This window comes from Drosophila simulans, chromosome 2L (genome assembly GCF_016746395.2).
Source record: "Drosophila simulans strain w501 chromosome 2L, Prin_Dsim_3.1, whole genome shotgun sequence".
NCBI classification, from domain to species: domain Eukaryota; kingdom Metazoa; phylum Arthropoda; class Insecta; order Diptera; family Drosophilidae; genus Drosophila; species Drosophila simulans.
This window is the reverse complement of record NC_052520.2, coordinates 5,897,350-5,914,313: the sequence shown is the minus strand read 5'-3', so window position 1 is coordinate 5,914,313 and position 16,964 is coordinate 5,897,350. Positions and strand designations below refer to the sequence as shown.

Sequence of the window (16,964 nt, the reverse complement as noted above, 5' to 3'; positions counted from 1 at the left end):
ATAAGGATCACTTTTTAAGCCGATCTGGCCATGTCCGTTTGTCCGTTCGTATGAATATGAAAATTATATCTGAAAATTTTGTAACGTTCCATTAACACAACCCTTCCAAAAAGGGGAAAATCAGATCAGCGGTTAAGATTAGTTTACCCTTTTTTGTTTTGTTTTGAATTTAACTTACTTTTACTTCACTATAGTATCTATAGTAACTAACACACCTAATTATCAGATTATTATTTCAAACGTTTTGAATTTAAGTGTCATATGAATGCAAGAGGCTGATATGTATATATTAATATCCTCATAATTAATTTTCAGCATAAGGACTGTAAAAAAAGCTTTCCCGTGATGCCTAGGCAATATAAATAACATTTTGGCCACGCCCACTCTCTTACCAAGCGCCTACAACTCTAAAATCTAAGCGGCTCCGAAATGCTTGTAGCTTTGTACATCTTACCAATATCCATTTATATTCGAATCGGATTAAAGGAAAGTTTCCAAATATCCCATAAATATTTTGTTAAAGAAAAATGATTGAAAAGCAGTACAAATTTGTTGTTTTTAATATATTTTAATTTATTTAAATTTGCCTTAGATGGTTAGATTGACCATAATATTACATTCATTTATATTAGTTAATGTTTTGTTTGCGCTATATCTAACTTTACGTTCTTACGAGTATCAATGTGAAAAAACTCAATTATAAAGCATTCGGCTGCTTGCACAAGTGGAGTTTAGACATTTCAGTGCCCCTCTACGGATGCAAGTGCATGTCCAGATACACAGATACTTTTGTATCCGTCTATGCATTAGATACAACTAACCGAAACATCAAGCCAGAGAGGCAACCAACGAGCCAACAGTAACAGTGAGGCATAACATGCAACATAAATTGGTCGCTTGACCTGCGGCAAAGTTGTTTTTTCATTTTCACGATTTCTAAACGCGTTATTCGAAATGATACCCCGGAATGGTAAAAAAGTGGAAACTGAGAAAAAGCGGGAGGAAGGTATTAAAAAAAAGGCAGTCATATTAAATCATGAATGTACAAGTGGGCAGACTTTCAGGGATGAAGGAAGGGTCCTTGACGACTGTTAATACCCTATAGTAGGCAAACAAAGTTGGTAAGACAGAAGGATATGTATAATTTTTACATTTATTGATATCGATTAGGTATTCCACTCAGAATCCGTTATAGAGCTGCTTTGAAAAAAGAATTTCAGCTGATATTCTTTGTTTGTCTGATTATAGGGTATTTCCTAGTCAGAACAACGATTGCGGAATCGCTGGATGGGGAGTGATTTGTAAGTAAGGGCGCGGGAATGGGACTGCGAGGTCCTTGCCAGGTTGAAATAACATGGGGAATTTTTAGAAAAGCGACGACAAAACGTCGAATGAAAGATAAATAAAGAGTGCCGCCCAGGCAGTCAAAAAGAAAAATCCGTGGAAAAAGATGAAATAAAATAAGGATACAAATGTTAGAAAACGAAGCGAGAGTAAGGAGACCCCGACGCATTGCCGGCGATAAATCAAGGTGTGGGTGCGCCATCAACGCGGACTGCATCGCCAATGGAGGAGCGCGGTTAGTACATACGCCTCCATTACATGGCGTCCTGCGAACCATCGCATCTGCAGCTCCCGCCCCCAATTTGGCCCGCCTCCCGCCGCAGTGAATCTGAATGAAGGATTCGGGTCGCATTGGAATACAAATAAGTTCGCATATGACGACGACCGACGTATGGCGCTTAGGTGCTAGGGAATCGATTTTGATTTCATTTCGGCTGCCATGAGTGGCCGGTTCACTTGTCCACCTGGGCCGGCTCCATGGTGTACATGTCGCGCAGCAGTCTAGCAATGGGCACATTGCCGATGGTCTCCTTGAAGAACAGCGCCTCGATGGTGGCCGCCCGGATGGTGCGCAGCGAGGGGAGCAGGAGCAGCAGTCTGCCGAAGCGGGTTGCTTGGCGCGGGTAGCGCAGACGCACATGGTCCGAGAGGATGCACTGCGCCTGATCCTGCAGCATCTCCACCGGCTGCACGTCGCACAGGCCGGCGGTTTCGGGCGCGAACAGGGCGATGGCCTTCATGCAGCCCACTTCGCTGCCGTCGGGTGTGATCTGGCGGAAGCGGCACAGGATCTCCTGGATCGTCTTCATCTCCGTCTGCGTGGCCTCGTCCTGCAGCACCCGTTCGCGGATGAGCGGTGATTCCAGGATGGGCGTTAGATCCAGCGGTATAGTCCATTGAGCGAGGTTAAGCAGGAAGAGCTCCTTCCAGGATTCCTGAAACAAAACGCATTGATTTCGTTAGATTTCCGAGCAATTTATTGCATCCGTATATATCCCAGAATACTATTTAAACTAGGGGAGCATCCCTACCTGGAGCAGCAAATGCTGGTCGTTCTTGGAGAGCGTCTGGAAGGGCATGAGGCACTTGACCCAGCGCACCGCCATGAAGAGCAGTCGCGCCGTCGTCTCCTGCAGCATCTCCCAGGAGAGCAGCCGTGAGTCCAGCAACTGCTGCGGGAAGAGCAGCGTATTGTGCTGCACCTGGTACTGGATGAGCTCCTGGCACTTGTCCGGACTGAGCAGCAGTTCCAGGAAGCCGCTGGAGCTGCTGGCCGTGTTGCAGGTGGAACCTACACCAGAACGCGGCGGTGGCGGCGTGGGCGTTGTGGGTGTCGGTGATCCGGATGTGTAGCTGGACTGCTTGTGCTCTCCATTATTGTTGTTATTATTATTATTATTGTTGTTGTTGTTGCTGGCACAGATCATGAGAGAGGCGTGGCTGGGTGGCGTGGTTGCCTCACTCAGGCTGTGCCGCGACATCTGGCGGTGATGCGGCGATCCCGACGAGGTGGTCAGCGTGGGCGCTGGCGAAATGCTACCAGCACTCAGGGGCGGCGAGTTCGAGGGCGAAGGTGTCTCCGTTTCCACATTGACGCGCGGACTCTCGCTGCCCAGGCTGAGGCCCTCCTCGCCAGCACCGCTGCGCGATCCAATGCTCGAGATGGACTGTATGGAGTTGCTGGGCGAGGGCGATGAGTAGTTATGGTTGTTGCTACTAGGCGACGACGCCTGCGCCGCCGAGGCATAGGGCGTGCTGGTGGAGGACACCACCGCCGCAACGGCTGTGGCAGTGATGCCCGGCAGCTTGCTGGCCGCCTCCGCGATCAGATTGTGGTGCAGCAGGTGCGAGGGGAATGGCAGCGTGGAGCCGGGTCCGCTGCCGGAGATTGCGCTCGAGTTGCCGCCGGGATTGCTGACCACGCCGCCATGTGGGGCAGGCAGCGCATGTCCATGTCCCGGATGGTGGAAGGCCGTGGCGTGCTGATGTCCGGCGCCAGCATGGTGCAGGTGTCCAGCTGGTGGAACCGGTCCCTGTTGGCCGCCACTGGCCGTCAGGTGGAAGCCACTGGGTGGCGCCGCCGGAGCTGGCGGATGCGTGGAGATGTGCTGCGTGTAGTTGAACGAGGCCGAGACATTGGTCACCAGCGAGACGGGCATGGCGTGGTGGTGGTGGTGCAACCCGGAGGCAGCCGCTGCAGCCACTGCCGCATGATGGGCGGCCGCAGCGTGGGCGTGGTGGTGATGATGGTGGTGATGGTGGGCGGCTGCTGCATGATGCGCTGCAGCGGCGGCGGCAGCAGCATGATGATGATGGTGATGCAGTTGCGGGTGCAACTTCGGTTTCCTGGGGCCGCGCTCGTGCTGCACAGCTGGGGGAGAGGAAAATGAGTGTTGACTTTTGAAAACATTTAGAAGTTCCGAGTAACAAGTGGATGTGTGGTATGTATCTTATAATAATCAAAGCGTACTCTTAGATACAAAATCAAGATAATCATACTGTTGACAACTATAGTTCCTACTTAAACGCTTAATACACACATATATATATTAACTTTAGTATAACTTTTAAATCATTGGCTTGCCATTTACATGTGACGAACCCATCTGGTTTGCATAAAAACATTTGAAGTGTGTAATTGCGATAATCTGCCTCTAAGTAGTTAAATAAATAAAGTTAATTTCAAAGATACTCTTGGCTGGCTTTCTTCTCATCTTCCGCAGCTATCTATCCTTTTTGAAACTTTTCGGGACGGGCTGTTTGTGGCATGGTCGCAAAGGTTGGGCCTTAGCCGATTTGGGTCAAAGGTGAGGGGAGGGCGGGGCCAGAGGGAAGAAATAATAAACCGATTATTAGGAAGCTGGAGATGCAAAGATACGAGCTATAAGGACGCAAAGTAGCGGATTGGATAGATGAACTGTCCTCGGGCGTGAGAACTGTTGCACATGCCTCGAGCCAAAAACCTGGGCACATAACTGTCTGCTGAGAGGGGCAGGAGGCACACCATGTGTGTGAGTGGCTGTCATGACTTTTATTTGTTTGTAATTAAATGTATCTATAGTAGCGCTGCGAATCTTGTAGATTGCATGACGTGGCGCAAAAGGGGTGACATTTTAATACCCAGCTAATCGCATATGTGAGTGCGTCTTTCCCCCGCAAAATGACTACAGTCACTTGAGCTTGGCTTCTTCTTCATCCCGCGCTCCACTCCAATGGTTGAAAGTAGAAAAAAAGTTGCCACATTGCCACCTAGAGCGGGAAGAAGTCTCAAAGCTTTTAAAAGATCACAAATTTCAATTAAAGAAAATGCAAAACTCATCAAATTTTTATGCTGCGGGTTTAGCAAACTTCAGGTCCCCATTTTCAGCGCGACTCGAAAAAATTGCGGTTCAGCTGAATGCGAAAGAAAAGTTGAAAATACCCCCTGCGGAACTCAAACTTCACGTTAACCCTTTGGCTGTGACTCTGAAACACCCACTTTCCTTCACTTTTTTTTTTGTTTCCTCAAACACAGAAACGCGTGAAAAAGGCAACAAAATTAGCTGCCTTGGCAGGAAAAACTTAAAATAAGTACTTGTTCCCTTTCACATCCTTTTTGATTTTGGCATTCTACGTTTTCTAGGAACCTCGCCATTTTTTCCCCATAGAAAACTTTGTTTGAAGGCAAAAGCAGAAAAGTAAGTTGATGAGCAAAAAGTAACGATTTACTTACTGCCAAGTTATGAAAATGGAAAATGCACAAGTCGTGTCTGAACTCTAACACCAAACAGGCAAATCACTGCAGGCGTTTCGAAAAAGCTTACTTGAATTAAGTGGAATATACTTTTTCAACTTGCGAATCAACTTTTGAGCATTTTATAAAATTTATAAATTGCATTTGATTTCTTTTTTAGCAGACAAGTTAGTGAGTGAGTGTCGCAATATCAATGCTGAATATTTGGACTATTTGATACCTGGAAATCATGCTACTAAGGCTCTAAGAAATCCATAAACCAAAAAAGCAAATAAATATCAAAAGCTACAAGTTAGCTTGATAATAATAGAATGGATGAGCATTATTTCCTCCCCAAGCACGGTAATTACATAATTAAAAGTATCTATTGTAATGATTGAATGGTTGAGATATCCGTAAGTACTTGACAATTGGCCATTTCTTACTCCATTGTTGGCCTCACAATTCCGTGGGTGACTGCGCACTGGAGCAGCCTGTGCCGACATAATGTGGCCATTATGGACTATTAAGCACTCGGCTACTAGTCCTTTGCAACCCCCGATGGAATCGGAAAACTGGGTCTGCACAGACACCCCTGCTCGGAGCACATCGAATCACTTCAAGTGTTTTCCTAATTTCACGGTTTATGTATCTTTTTATTTTATTTCCGTTTGTTCTCGAGTGTTACGCTTCTCGCCCATGCCCACACACAATTTGCAAACGTTGCCTTATTTACTTTTAATTTGCCTGCCAAACAAAACGAACGCATTTTGATATACTCGAGTCGAAGTCCTTTTGCGTTCAGTTTTGATTACGACATAATATATGCCCCGCATCTGCTCATTACCGATTTTGCCGATTTATTTGCTTCGATTTCTGGGGCACGCGTTGCGCTTTTCAGCTTATGGGCGGCTGCGTATCCTTCGTCCTGGCCACCGCTCGCCGTGATGTTGATGATGATGACCATCATTTGGTAGTTTGCGTGCGGCATCGTCGTGAAGTCGCCGTGGTCGTGTCTCGCCGTGGGAACTCGGCAGCTGTGTGGCAGCTCGCTTTTCCACTGCCACTTATCATTAATTTTTCCGCCGCGTTTTCCTTGGCATCCAGACATTGCGGCCTTTGTCCGTCGCTCCTCAGCTTCGCCGCCTACGAAATGGTTCCTTTTCCCCCTCAAACGCTTGTATTTTGACATAATTGTTTTTGCTCTCGTGGAGAACTTCCGGTCCGCTTCCCTGTGCTCTACCCTAATTAATTGATTAACTTCAGCAAATCGGTCAATATGTTCGCAATGTTTCTCTTTTTCCATTTGCGCCTCGCTGTCCTGCGGCGGAGATGGTGTCCTGTGAGCAGGGTTGCGATCCTCGTAATGAGTTGCTAATTAGATTTGTAGATTGTCATTTTTTTCCACTCGCTCTTTTCGCCCAGCGGGCGTAACTTTTTGTACCACATTTCGGAAAAAGCCTGGGAGGTTTTCCAGGTGTTTTTCTGCGGCGAAAGGTGGGAAGGGGGTGCTGCGGAAAATTCGGGGTAAAAGAGAAACTCCTTGATTTCCGTAAGAGTTTATAAGTCAAGTGTTAATTAGATTTCATATTCATGAGATTTGCATACTATGCCAGCTATTTGCCTTATAAGCATAACAATGAAATATTCATGAGTTTAGATTATGTTTATTCTTACTGCTCACTGTATTGAAGGTTTGCGTAGTAACGAAGGACAGTAACAATCGAAAAAGATATATCTTTTAAATAACTTAATACAAGGTTAATTTTATTATACCTATGGTAATAACTCAAAGTTGCTTTCAAGGATATGGCATTGTTCCTGCTTATAGTTGAATCATTCGATCGGTAGGAGATAGTTGATACTCCTGTTCCATCGATTTGCTGCTTGACTCCTGGACACTTTGTGTGCATGTCCGTGTGTTTACCGCCCATTCGACGTGGCAAGTGGCTACGGACATGATGAGGCCAACGGCTTTTACGCCTCTGACTCTCATTCGAGTTGTGCTCGCCCAGTGGGTAAGTGATTTTAAATCCGCTTTTAATGTTGACACTGACACGTTTGACTCACTCACGCACACTGCAATGCAGGCAGGATGTGTATGGTGTGCATCTGTGTGTGGGTGTGGGTGTGGGTGGAGATGGGGATGATGGGGTCCTGAATGCTGGGGTTCGTGTCCATGACATGTGCAAGCCAGGCGCATTTACATGTCGCACAGTCTCTGGCAAAAGTGTATGCACATATCGTAGTAGGCTATAATGTCAATTAAGTAAAACACGCAGCACATGTGTGTGTGAGTGTGCGTGTGAATTTGCATGTGTGGGCGTGTCTCTCAGCCATGGCTTTCTGTGCCCTGCAGCCATGTGTAAATGAAATTGCGTATACGCAATGTGGCGTGGGGAATTCAACGCTGGCTCAACCGAACCGGGCGGCTTAAAAGCTACACAATAAATATCAGCAGGGTTCGAATGTATGTATGTATATGTACATACACATACATATATATATACGAATATATGAAGGCGTGTGTATATGGCTGCACATCAGCAAAAATCAATACGTTAAAATGTGGTCATGAAATTAGCAGTGACTGCCTTTTGCGCCAGCGCCAAAAAGTCGTCTCCGGAATAGACATCAACAACAACAAAAGTGTACATTGACACTATCACGAACGAAACGAGTGCCAGTCCCACAGACTTGGACCAAAAATGAAGCCAGCCTGGGGAACCACAGTCTGTTGACAAAAGGGCTTAAGAGCCCAGAAGTATGCAACAAAATACTTGTACAACTAAGAGTATACACTCCTAGGTGCTAGTGACACCGGGAAACACCAACAGCAACTAAGAGCACTCCATTCTGGCGTCCTTTCCAATGGGTTTACACTTGGCTGAATCTTGCAAAAGGTTTCCGCTCGTCCACTTGTGATTGTCTCTGCTGTTTGTCTTATCGTCTTGCCTCGCTTAATCCTTGCCAGAAAGTGTGGGCGGAGAAAGTTGCCTTCGTTAAGCGCTAAAGTTAAAGTTAGTACACATCGACTCAAGTCGAGAAGACTGGATTCCGATGCACATTAAGCCTCGCAGTGGAAATCAAAGGACAATTGTAAGTCTTATTCCAATATTGATTAATAAACTTAGACATGCCGACCTGTAGAAGCTCTGAGTAATTTCATTGGTTTCTTCGGCAAGAACATGGCAAACTAAAATGACCTATAGCTCAGAAAATTACTTCTTATGTTACTGTTCATACTTAAATCATATCGACTTTCACTTTTAGTGCTTATAAACTATAGAGCTAGCTTTAATAAATATTATTATTTATTGTTATGTGCGCATATAAGAAGGAAAGGGCCAATAACATAAGATTGAGATAGTTTCTAAGCTTATTACTCATACGCACCGTTTCCTCTACTTAACAAATATGGAATTCTTTGCTTAGCCCCTTCTAATAGAGTTTACAAACAAATATAGTACCTCGCCATATTTTGTAAACAAATTATTCAGAAAGAACTTCATTGGGTAATAACCCCAAAACATAAGGGAATGCTCAATTCAAGTTATAATCAAATACCAGCATTGTAAAATTATGGTTCCAAATCCTATTTTGTAACTTCCATAGTGATAAGTGTCTCCATTTGGGATATTTACACATTTTGCCCGTCCATTATAAGCATCATTACATATCACTTTTCGGCTCATCACACAACTGGGGGAATAATGACCCCATCATTATTACACGCCCACTTTACGGAGCTCGGGTGAAAGGAGCTTTTTAAGAATGGGATTCGAGAAGCGACACAAATCACTCAAAATGAGAAATCCGCTTAAATCGCCGCGTAAATATTGGCAAAGAAAAAGAAAGTGAAAAACCGTCGGATGGTTCAGGAGGGTCGCTACGTGTAGTATGCGTGTTGATGATGCCGACACTTTGGGGTATACAAATGCAAATACCATTAAATGTGACAAGTGGCAACATAATTTGTAAGGAGAGCTCTTGTCGTCCCTTCCATTTTTTCTCAAACCTCCAACATTCAATCCGCATCCTCCCCGCCAGGATATTAGCATACAAAGTAGCCAACATTTGTAATTCTGTCAGCCTGGTTTGGGGGAGGCAGTTCTGCTTCTGAATTCAGAATTCTGAAAGCTTTGACAGCGAAATGTGCGACGCCTGTCATATTTTCCCATAATAACTTATTTGTCAGCTCTAAAGTACGGTGGCATGCTGATTGGTCAGCTGAAAACTGTCAAATTGCCATGTCCTTTGGGCAAACGAGCTGTCTTTGTAAAAAACCCACAATTTCACAGCTTAATTTGATATGTATGTATGAAACGAAGATGAAGTATATATATTCAAGCTAGTATAATAACTTTATTTTGAGTTTTTAGATCATAGATAGTAAATCTTTGCATGTATTAATGGCAGATCTTCCCTTTCATTTGCAATTAACTTAAAAAGAAAAATGAGAAAACTGAGAAGGGCAAACCACAGACGCAACTACTTTCAATCCCCAAAATCCCCACCACAGTCATAAGGCCAGCGACCCCCAACAACAAGTTTACTACTCGCATGACCCACCCAATCCAAACTCACAAAAATGTTACACAAACGTGCCTTGAACGATTTTTGTGGCTTTTTTGCTTTCTGCTCTAAACAACAAAAGCATTTTGTCTGGGGAAACTAGAATGGCGTTTGGGCGGAGCATTTTTCTGGGGGTACATCTAGCACATAGGGTGGGTGCCAAAAGTGTGGGGCTTGTGGAAGATGTGTGAATTGTTTGGCGTCCATGGCTGTTTGTTGTTTATTTACGGAACCAGCCAAGAAAAACCCCAAAAAGGCAGCCCAACATGAGGCTTTGTAGCGGCAAACTAAGAAAATATCGCAAGGAATGTGAGGAACACGTGTGTACATCTCTCAGCATGCTCATATCCTGCCGTTTTCGATGTTTACAGGATCCCCGAATTTGGTTGGGGAATTGTCCTGAAAAGTACAGTATTTGTAGTAATGATGGATACTTTGGCAGCTAACCAGAATCTGAGAAGAATTCTAAAGCCCAAAGAGGCAGTTTAGGATTATAACTAGCCATAATAATGTAATATAGATCTTGCAAGTTATGGAGCAATCATCCCAACTGCATCAAGTCCATACTCCTTTATAGAGAACTTCGCCGTCGGCTATCATTCTAATCGCTATAATTCCATCCTGCTTTTTTCCACTTGCGCTTTTTTTTTTTGTGGGCAGCTCTAGTTTTCACTTGGGTGGTGCCACCACCAAAGGACCCTTTCCGTTTTAGCGCCCCTCATCTCGGTTCACAAGCCAGCATCGCTGCGAAGGTCCTTGGGTTGACTGACGTCTAAGTTCGAGCTTTGGGCATCATCACTTGATTGTCAATACATTTTAGTCGCATTTTCAGCGAACGGATAATGCGTGTAATCCGCTATTAAGTGCACATTGTCAATCGACCCTCACGCCTCAAAAGCACACCCACCCACACCCACTCAATCCACCGCCCATCCCAAAAGAGTGGCCTTTGCGTGTGAGAAAATCTGCTGCGATTCTCACGCTGCTCTGGTCCCTTGTTTCTGTCCCGGCTCTTCTGTGCAGTGAACCCATCAATGGCAGCTCCTGAACACTGAATACCAAATACTGAACATTGAATACTGGCATCGCATCCATGAGATGAGTTTGGCTCCTGGATGTAGTCGGCCAAAGTCCGCACCCCGACTGCCATCGCCATCTGCCAACTGGCAGTTGATACGGAGAATGTTCGTCGCTATTATGTGTTTTTATGCTACATTTAATGTTGGCTTAAGAGCTTTAAAGCTAGCATTGTTGCATTGAGCTGTGTTCTCGGTTTGGTCATGGCTATCCGACTGCCGATTACCGCCTGAATGGGGGACACTCGGTCGATATCCAAATTCGAGCAGCTAATGTTGCTGGGTTTCTCAATAATGAGTTGGAAATTTATCAGCAGACTGATTATTATTAACATTAAATATAGCTTCTATTCTCTTAATCCAATATATATTTAACATATAATTTTGGCAATTTCGAATAAATATTTTCCAAAATCATTGCCCTTTTTCATTTTTAAAACAAAGTAAATGTATCTTAAATCAATTCCAACACTTTCCCCCATTAAGGTTTTTGCCCCCGAGGCACGACCACAGGATTGGGGCTCGCATAATTTATAATCAGCTTAATGACAAATTCAGCCAAAATTCAAATGGCATTTTCTGGAGTCTGGCCACAAGTGCTGGAAAGGCGGGAGCCACCGGCATTTCGGTTACCCTCCCCCACTTTAAATGTAATTTATGCCCAAAAGCCTTGGCGAAAACAGGCTTCCCGAGCTAATTTGCTGCATAATTAAGTGTATTTGGCAAGTAAAACAATACTTGTGGCGCGGGAAAGGTATGTCCTGGTGTGTTACTTACCATCCTTGTTCATGGCCGACTGGAAGCACTTGGCCAGGCGACAGGCGCGACACTGATTCCGATGGGTCTTGTCCACCGGACAGCGACCCTTGAGATCGCCGGTGGCCTTACAGGTGTAAATCCGATTGCGATGAATGCTCCGCTTGAAAAAACCCGAGCAGCCTGAAAGGGATTAGCTAAGCTTACACTGTTGTCAACTCGATCGCATCCAAGACTCACCATCGCAGCTGTAGATTCCATAGTGCTTGCCGGAGCTGCGATCGCCACACACCTTGCAGGGAATGTCCAACAGGCGATCGCCCGCTAAAAAAGAATAATAAGGTGGATATAATAGCTGTGGATTGCTTGGCAGTGGTGACTCTATAATAAGGATGTCTAAGTATGAAGCGATCTCAAGATAAGAAAATAGAAATATAAGGATTACGAGGTTTTAAGATTCTTTATCAGTTTGGAACAACCATTATCAAATATACCTTCGATTGTCCTGAAATTCTTTCCACATTTGAAATACCCACTTAAAATGTATGCCACTGGAAAATATAAGCTGCCTTGTGCGACAACAATGGCAAGTAAGTGTATTTAATCATTGGCATATTTAACTTTTATTAAGAGCTAATCCTGCCGGAGCTCGTGCGCCCTGTTAAAACCAGTGCGTCACGCCCAAGGAATGCTGCCTACTTTGCGGCGCTGCTTGGAGAGTGTTTGTCGCGGATTAGCTTGTGAAAATGGCCCGCACACGCCCACATCCTGTGCGGAAAAGTGGGCGGGAGCTGGATGGAAGGATGTGGGGATGGATGGCAGCCCTTTGACTGGCACGCTTCGCAAATTAAGTTCAACACTCGGCACTTGTCAAAATAAAACGCTCGCCCTTTGTTGCGGTCCTTTGTCCTGTGACATTTGACATATTGTCGCTGGTGAAGTTCCCTCGGTTGTGGCCATGGTTTTGGTTTTGGGTCGCCGTTCGGTTGGCGCGTGTTGCCAATTTTCACACCCTCCGGATCGTCAATTGTCCGCAGCGTGTTGACACCTCTCGAGTGTCCTTTTCTGGGGTTGCATCGGATTCGGATGCGGAATCTGAAGGACCACTAACACCTTGGGCCACGAACCTTTTTCAGCCCGTTGTTTTCTTTTTTAAATTTCGCTATTGTTGATTTTACATATTTCTGTTTACTTACGCCATCACTTCCTACTTTGGAACCCCTTTTTTTATTTTGGTAGTTGGCCGGTGTGTGCGGGTTATGTCTTTATATTAAACATATTCAATATGCTTTTTGCATTTTTATGGAAATCTCGGACATGTTTAGATAGGCAAAAAACCTATCGGGTGTGGGAAAACGTGAGGGGCTTGCATTATCGGCGTGAGAGCTTCACAATGGGTCATTCGAAAATCAAAGTGACGTGGGAGACCAACAGGAAAATGGAATTACTAATGCCATAATTGGAACAACATGAGAAATCAGTGAAAGGCTTTTATAAATTACAATCTAGGTGTACTAGTTTTTACTAGACAGTCAATGGTTTCTTGAACTAGGAAAACGATAAAATTTCTTTGATTACTTTTCCATCTTTTAACGAATTAAAGAGTGATGATCAAATCTTTAGATACAGATAGGTTTACATGACTTATGATCCTGTCAAGAATTTACTAGTAATCAGGGTGAAAGAGCGAACGAAACAAAAAGTCTAATATTGTAAACTAGTTAAAATGATGATTACCAATTTTGAGTAAATGTGAACATTTGCTTATACAATATTCCTTCTTTTCTAAGGTTTATCAATTGCACATTACTTAACATACTATGTGATTCTTAGATGGCGTACACCCCCAGACAAATACTTCATGATTTTACAATAAGTTCACTTATCGTTTACGCGTTAAAAGGACCAGTATGTCTTAATTTCTTGAAAATTATGCAATTACAGGCAATACTACTATTTAGAAAAAAATGTCTTAAAGCTAAAACCATTTTCACTTTTGCATAAGGCTATCAATCTGACGGATGTAGATGCTTTTGTTGATGATTTTTATTAAAACACACTTTCAATTGCCGACGGTATCCCCACAAGAGGTTAATGGGAAATTCCGACGCATTTCGTACCTGTGCCCATTTTCCGTTGATGGAAGTATTTGAACCCTAACGTATCCAGTTTGCTCCGATTTATGTTCCGCACTGCGCACTTTAAATTTGAATTAGGAATATATGGTGATTTGTTAACAATTTTTGTGTAACCGGTGCACAAAGTCACTTGCAATTTTAGAATCTTTTCAGATGTTCAGATGCCGACGCGATTCGCTGCCGCTGGAATCAGAGTTCTGAAATCGGAAACCTGCTGCGGACGCAAATGCGGATCGCCTGGGTTGACGGACCAACTGCGAATGAAACGGGAAGCTAAGGCTGGCAGAGCCAGCAGCGAACAGACCGCCAATTACGAAAGTGAAGCTGCCAAGGAGAGGTCCTTTTTTGCAGTCAATTTGACAGGAGGGCGAGCCAAGCCAAAGGCAGTAGCCACCCCCACCCGCAATCCCACTCCCATTCACTCCTCCCCCCGCAGCAAAGCCACAAACGGAAAGGCGAAAAACCCAGTTGAGATGGGAAAATGAAAAGCGACGAGCGCCGAGAATCGAGAGTCGAGAGCCGAGAACCCAGAAACGAACAAAAACAAACAGAACAAAAAAAAAAAGGAGACCAAACGAAAGTCGAAAATTTACGAAAAGCTACCAAATGTTACATTTCATCCCCTGATAGTGGACCAAAAGCGACCGACCAGCCCAGCCGCCCAAGCACCCGTACACCCATGCACACCCACCCACTGACTCTCCCATGTCGGCGTGAAGTCCTCGAAGAGAGTGCGAAAGAGAGCCGAGGGAGGAGAGCGAGGAGTGCCGGGTAACCAACCGGAAAACGCCCTTTTTTCACTGCCCCGGCCTGATGCGATTACAGCAAATGAGGGGACTTCCTGCCGTCCACCATTTTTGTTTTTTCCCACTCACCGACACACACACTAACTCACTCACCAACACACTCGCCACCCAACCAGCTGCACACGCACACTAGCGCAGTGGCGCTCGGCACGCACACTGGCGCACATATCCTGTGGCTTTCGACAATTCACCACAAAATGTCAAGAATGACGAAAAGCTAGCCGTGGAACGGCTGCGACATTGTATTGGTATGTGCTGGCGCCGTCCTGCTCCCACAGCCTGCCCTCGGATGTCCTGCTCCTGTGCTTGCCAAAACATCCTTCGTCGGCAGAGATGCTCAGCTGCTCTCCTGGCTTCTCTCGCTTTTTTCAGCACTTTTTCCTCTTTGCTTGGCGCAATCCGGCGCTTGTAGGCTGTCGGATTATTAGTTCTAAAGTCAGGACCTCTTCCGACGAAAGGGCGCTACAGTTGGGGTACATTTAAGCGCTCGAGTCATTTGATAAACGGAGCAATGGAGCATTTGATGATGCGAATTACTTCGATTAAGTAGGATTGCAAAATGAATTTATATTTATATTATTTATATTTATTCTTATATTATAATCACAAAATAAAGGACTTTTAAAATAAATGTAAGCAAAAGATGTCCTTGTCCTCATTACGTTCAGGTATTAGAAACCAGTATCTGTAAAGTTCTATAAATCATCTTTGTATACATCTGGAATAAGATATAATGATTCTGATTTCATGTTAGGGTATTATTCGTTTTGGTGACTTATAGACCATAGAAACTTTGCATTATTTTACTATTTACTGCTGCAAAGACCCTATAGAAAGCAGAAAGGAAGCCTCCATATATGCAGCCCGATAGCTAGCGATATGTGAAAAGGATATATAGCGTTCAGACATCTATTCCTGCATATGGTTCGGTGTGAGTGGTAGTGTTTTTGGGCGATTCCACAATGGCGTCTCCCCAGCCGGAGTAACTATGGCTATCGAAATCGCAATCGCAATCGCAGCTCGGTCGGTTGTTGGTATGTTGATAGGGGTTGATTTACTGACTCTCATCCAAATTGAAGTGACTTTAGCGACAGTGTGAGCGGGGGGTGCTCCGAGCTCGCCCACACGACCACACCGCGCAGCAAGACGTTCTGGCACATGACACTCGGCTTAGAGGGTGGAGTCTTGTAAGTCGATTCGGCGAGGGTCTCAGGATAAGCCCCGTGTCCATTACACAGCCCATTTGGCTGACTCTGCTCCCAGGGGCCGGCCCACTCGCAGCCGTATATAAGGCAGCCCCCCAAACGCACAGCCCCCCCTCCACCCGACTGCGATCCTGCGGTTATATTAACCAGTCAGAACGCAAAGTCATTTGCAGCTACGACGTGAGCGTCGCCGTCGGTCGTAACTCAACCACCCACAACCCACCACCACCCACTGCCTGGCACCCCGGCTCCACTGCCCCCGCTCTCCGCACACATGGCAAATTTGCGGCATCAAGAAGTCGCATTTTTCTATGCCCCCACCCCATGAGCATTTGTGCTCTCTTTCGCTCCAACAACCCCGACTCGCATGCTTGTGTGCGTGTGAGGCTAGGCCACGCCCCCGAGGCAAAGAATGAAAACTCACCACTTTCCGCAAAATCAGCGCCTGCGCCTGCTCAGTTCGAATTGAAGTTCGAAAAACACAGGAGGCTGGGGTTTTTCGTTTCTCAGCCTGTCGAGTTTGGTTCTACCAGTTGTTCATTCCACTCGGCCACTTCAAGCTAAACGGAAGTCCGTTCAGCAAAAAAATAAAAAAAAAACACAAATTTTTTTTATAAAAATTCCAAGGCCTAATATCATACAAAAGTGTCAGGTGTGTTGGAAAATAGTAATAATAGTTATAAATTTTGCTAACACTACGATTTCAGTGAGCAGCATGGACGGCTTCTACAGTAATAACAACAGTTACAGCTCCAACAACGGCGGCTACTGCTCGCAGGGTCCGCGAGGTGGCAACTGCGGATCATGTGGCAACTGCCCCGGTGGCCACTGCCCCCGAATGGAGGCGGGCGGTAGCGGCTTCGGCGCTCGAGGAATGAGCCAGCCGGGTTGTCCTGGCGGCAACTGTTGTCCCGGCGGAAGGTGTTCGGCCGGAAAGTCGCGCTACAATCCAGACTGGCAGTATGGTGGACGCTAGCACCAAAGAGTTGGCGCTTCCTAGACCTGCAAATCGAACGCCCGCGAATGGACTTCCAATCCACATCTTACCCGAATAGCTGCACGCAGTAACCCGATTTGGGTGATCAGCATCGAGGTGAAGCGGATCTGCTGGTCGACTCGGAAACTCGCACCCATCCATATCCACACTATATACACACCACTTACCATCTACACTTTCCAATCACACTTTCCATCTACACTTTCCATTCACGCACAAATTTCCAATATCCCTAACGAACAAGAAAATAAAAAGATACATACAATATGTAAAACATATAATTATTATTTTACATTTAATGATGGGGATAGTTTAAGGTCTTCCATGAGGGTTTGAGATTAGTAGTTAAATAAAA

At 45.2% G+C, this 16,964-nt stretch overlaps 2 protein-coding genes across 2 annotated transcripts; one reads left to right on the top strand and one right to left on the bottom strand.

Annotated features, from left to right (window-relative positions):
• Positions 1 to 559: 559 nt before the first annotated feature.
• On the bottom strand, positions 560 to 14,008 carry LOC6731130 (protein dissatisfaction). The gene is made up of 5 exons (XM_016179627.3): positions 13,584 to 14,008; positions 11,704 to 11,787; positions 11,485 to 11,646; positions 2,376 to 3,715; positions 560 to 2,279 (listed from the first exon to the last, which is right to left on the bottom strand). The coding sequence occupies exons 1-5, from the start codon at positions 13,591 to 13,593 to the stop codon at positions 1,797 to 1,799; spliced, it is 2,079 nt and encodes a 692-aa protein (XP_016023682.1). The 5' UTR covers positions 13,594 to 14,008; the 3' UTR covers positions 560 to 1,796.
• Positions 14,009 to 16,106: 2,098 nt separating this feature from the next.
• Positions 16,107 to 16,890, top strand: LOC27206520 (eggshell protein). Its single transcript, XM_016178929.3, has 2 exons — positions 16,107 to 16,264; positions 16,320 to 16,890. Exon 2 carries the CDS (start codon positions 16,328 to 16,330, stop codon positions 16,586 to 16,588), a length of 261 nt encoding a protein of 86 aa, XP_016023681.1. The 5' UTR covers positions 16,107 to 16,264; positions 16,320 to 16,327; the 3' UTR covers positions 16,589 to 16,890.
• The last annotated feature ends 74 nt before the right edge of the window (positions 16,891 to 16,964 follow it).

Coding starts and splice junctions, on each gene's coding strand:
- LOC6731130 (XM_016179627.3), bottom strand. Junction 11,647..11,703: donor TGGAATCTACAGCTGCGATG/GTGAGTCTTGGA, acceptor AATCCCTTTCAG/GCTGCTCGGGTTTTTTCAAG. Junction 2,280..2,375: donor ACCAGCATTTGCTGCTCCAG/GTAGGGATGCTC, acceptor GTTTTGTTTCAG/GAATCCTGGAAGGAGCTCTT.
- LOC27206520 (XM_016178929.3), top strand. CDS start 16,328: ATGGACGGCTTCTACAGTAATAACAACAGTTACAGCTCCAACAACGGC.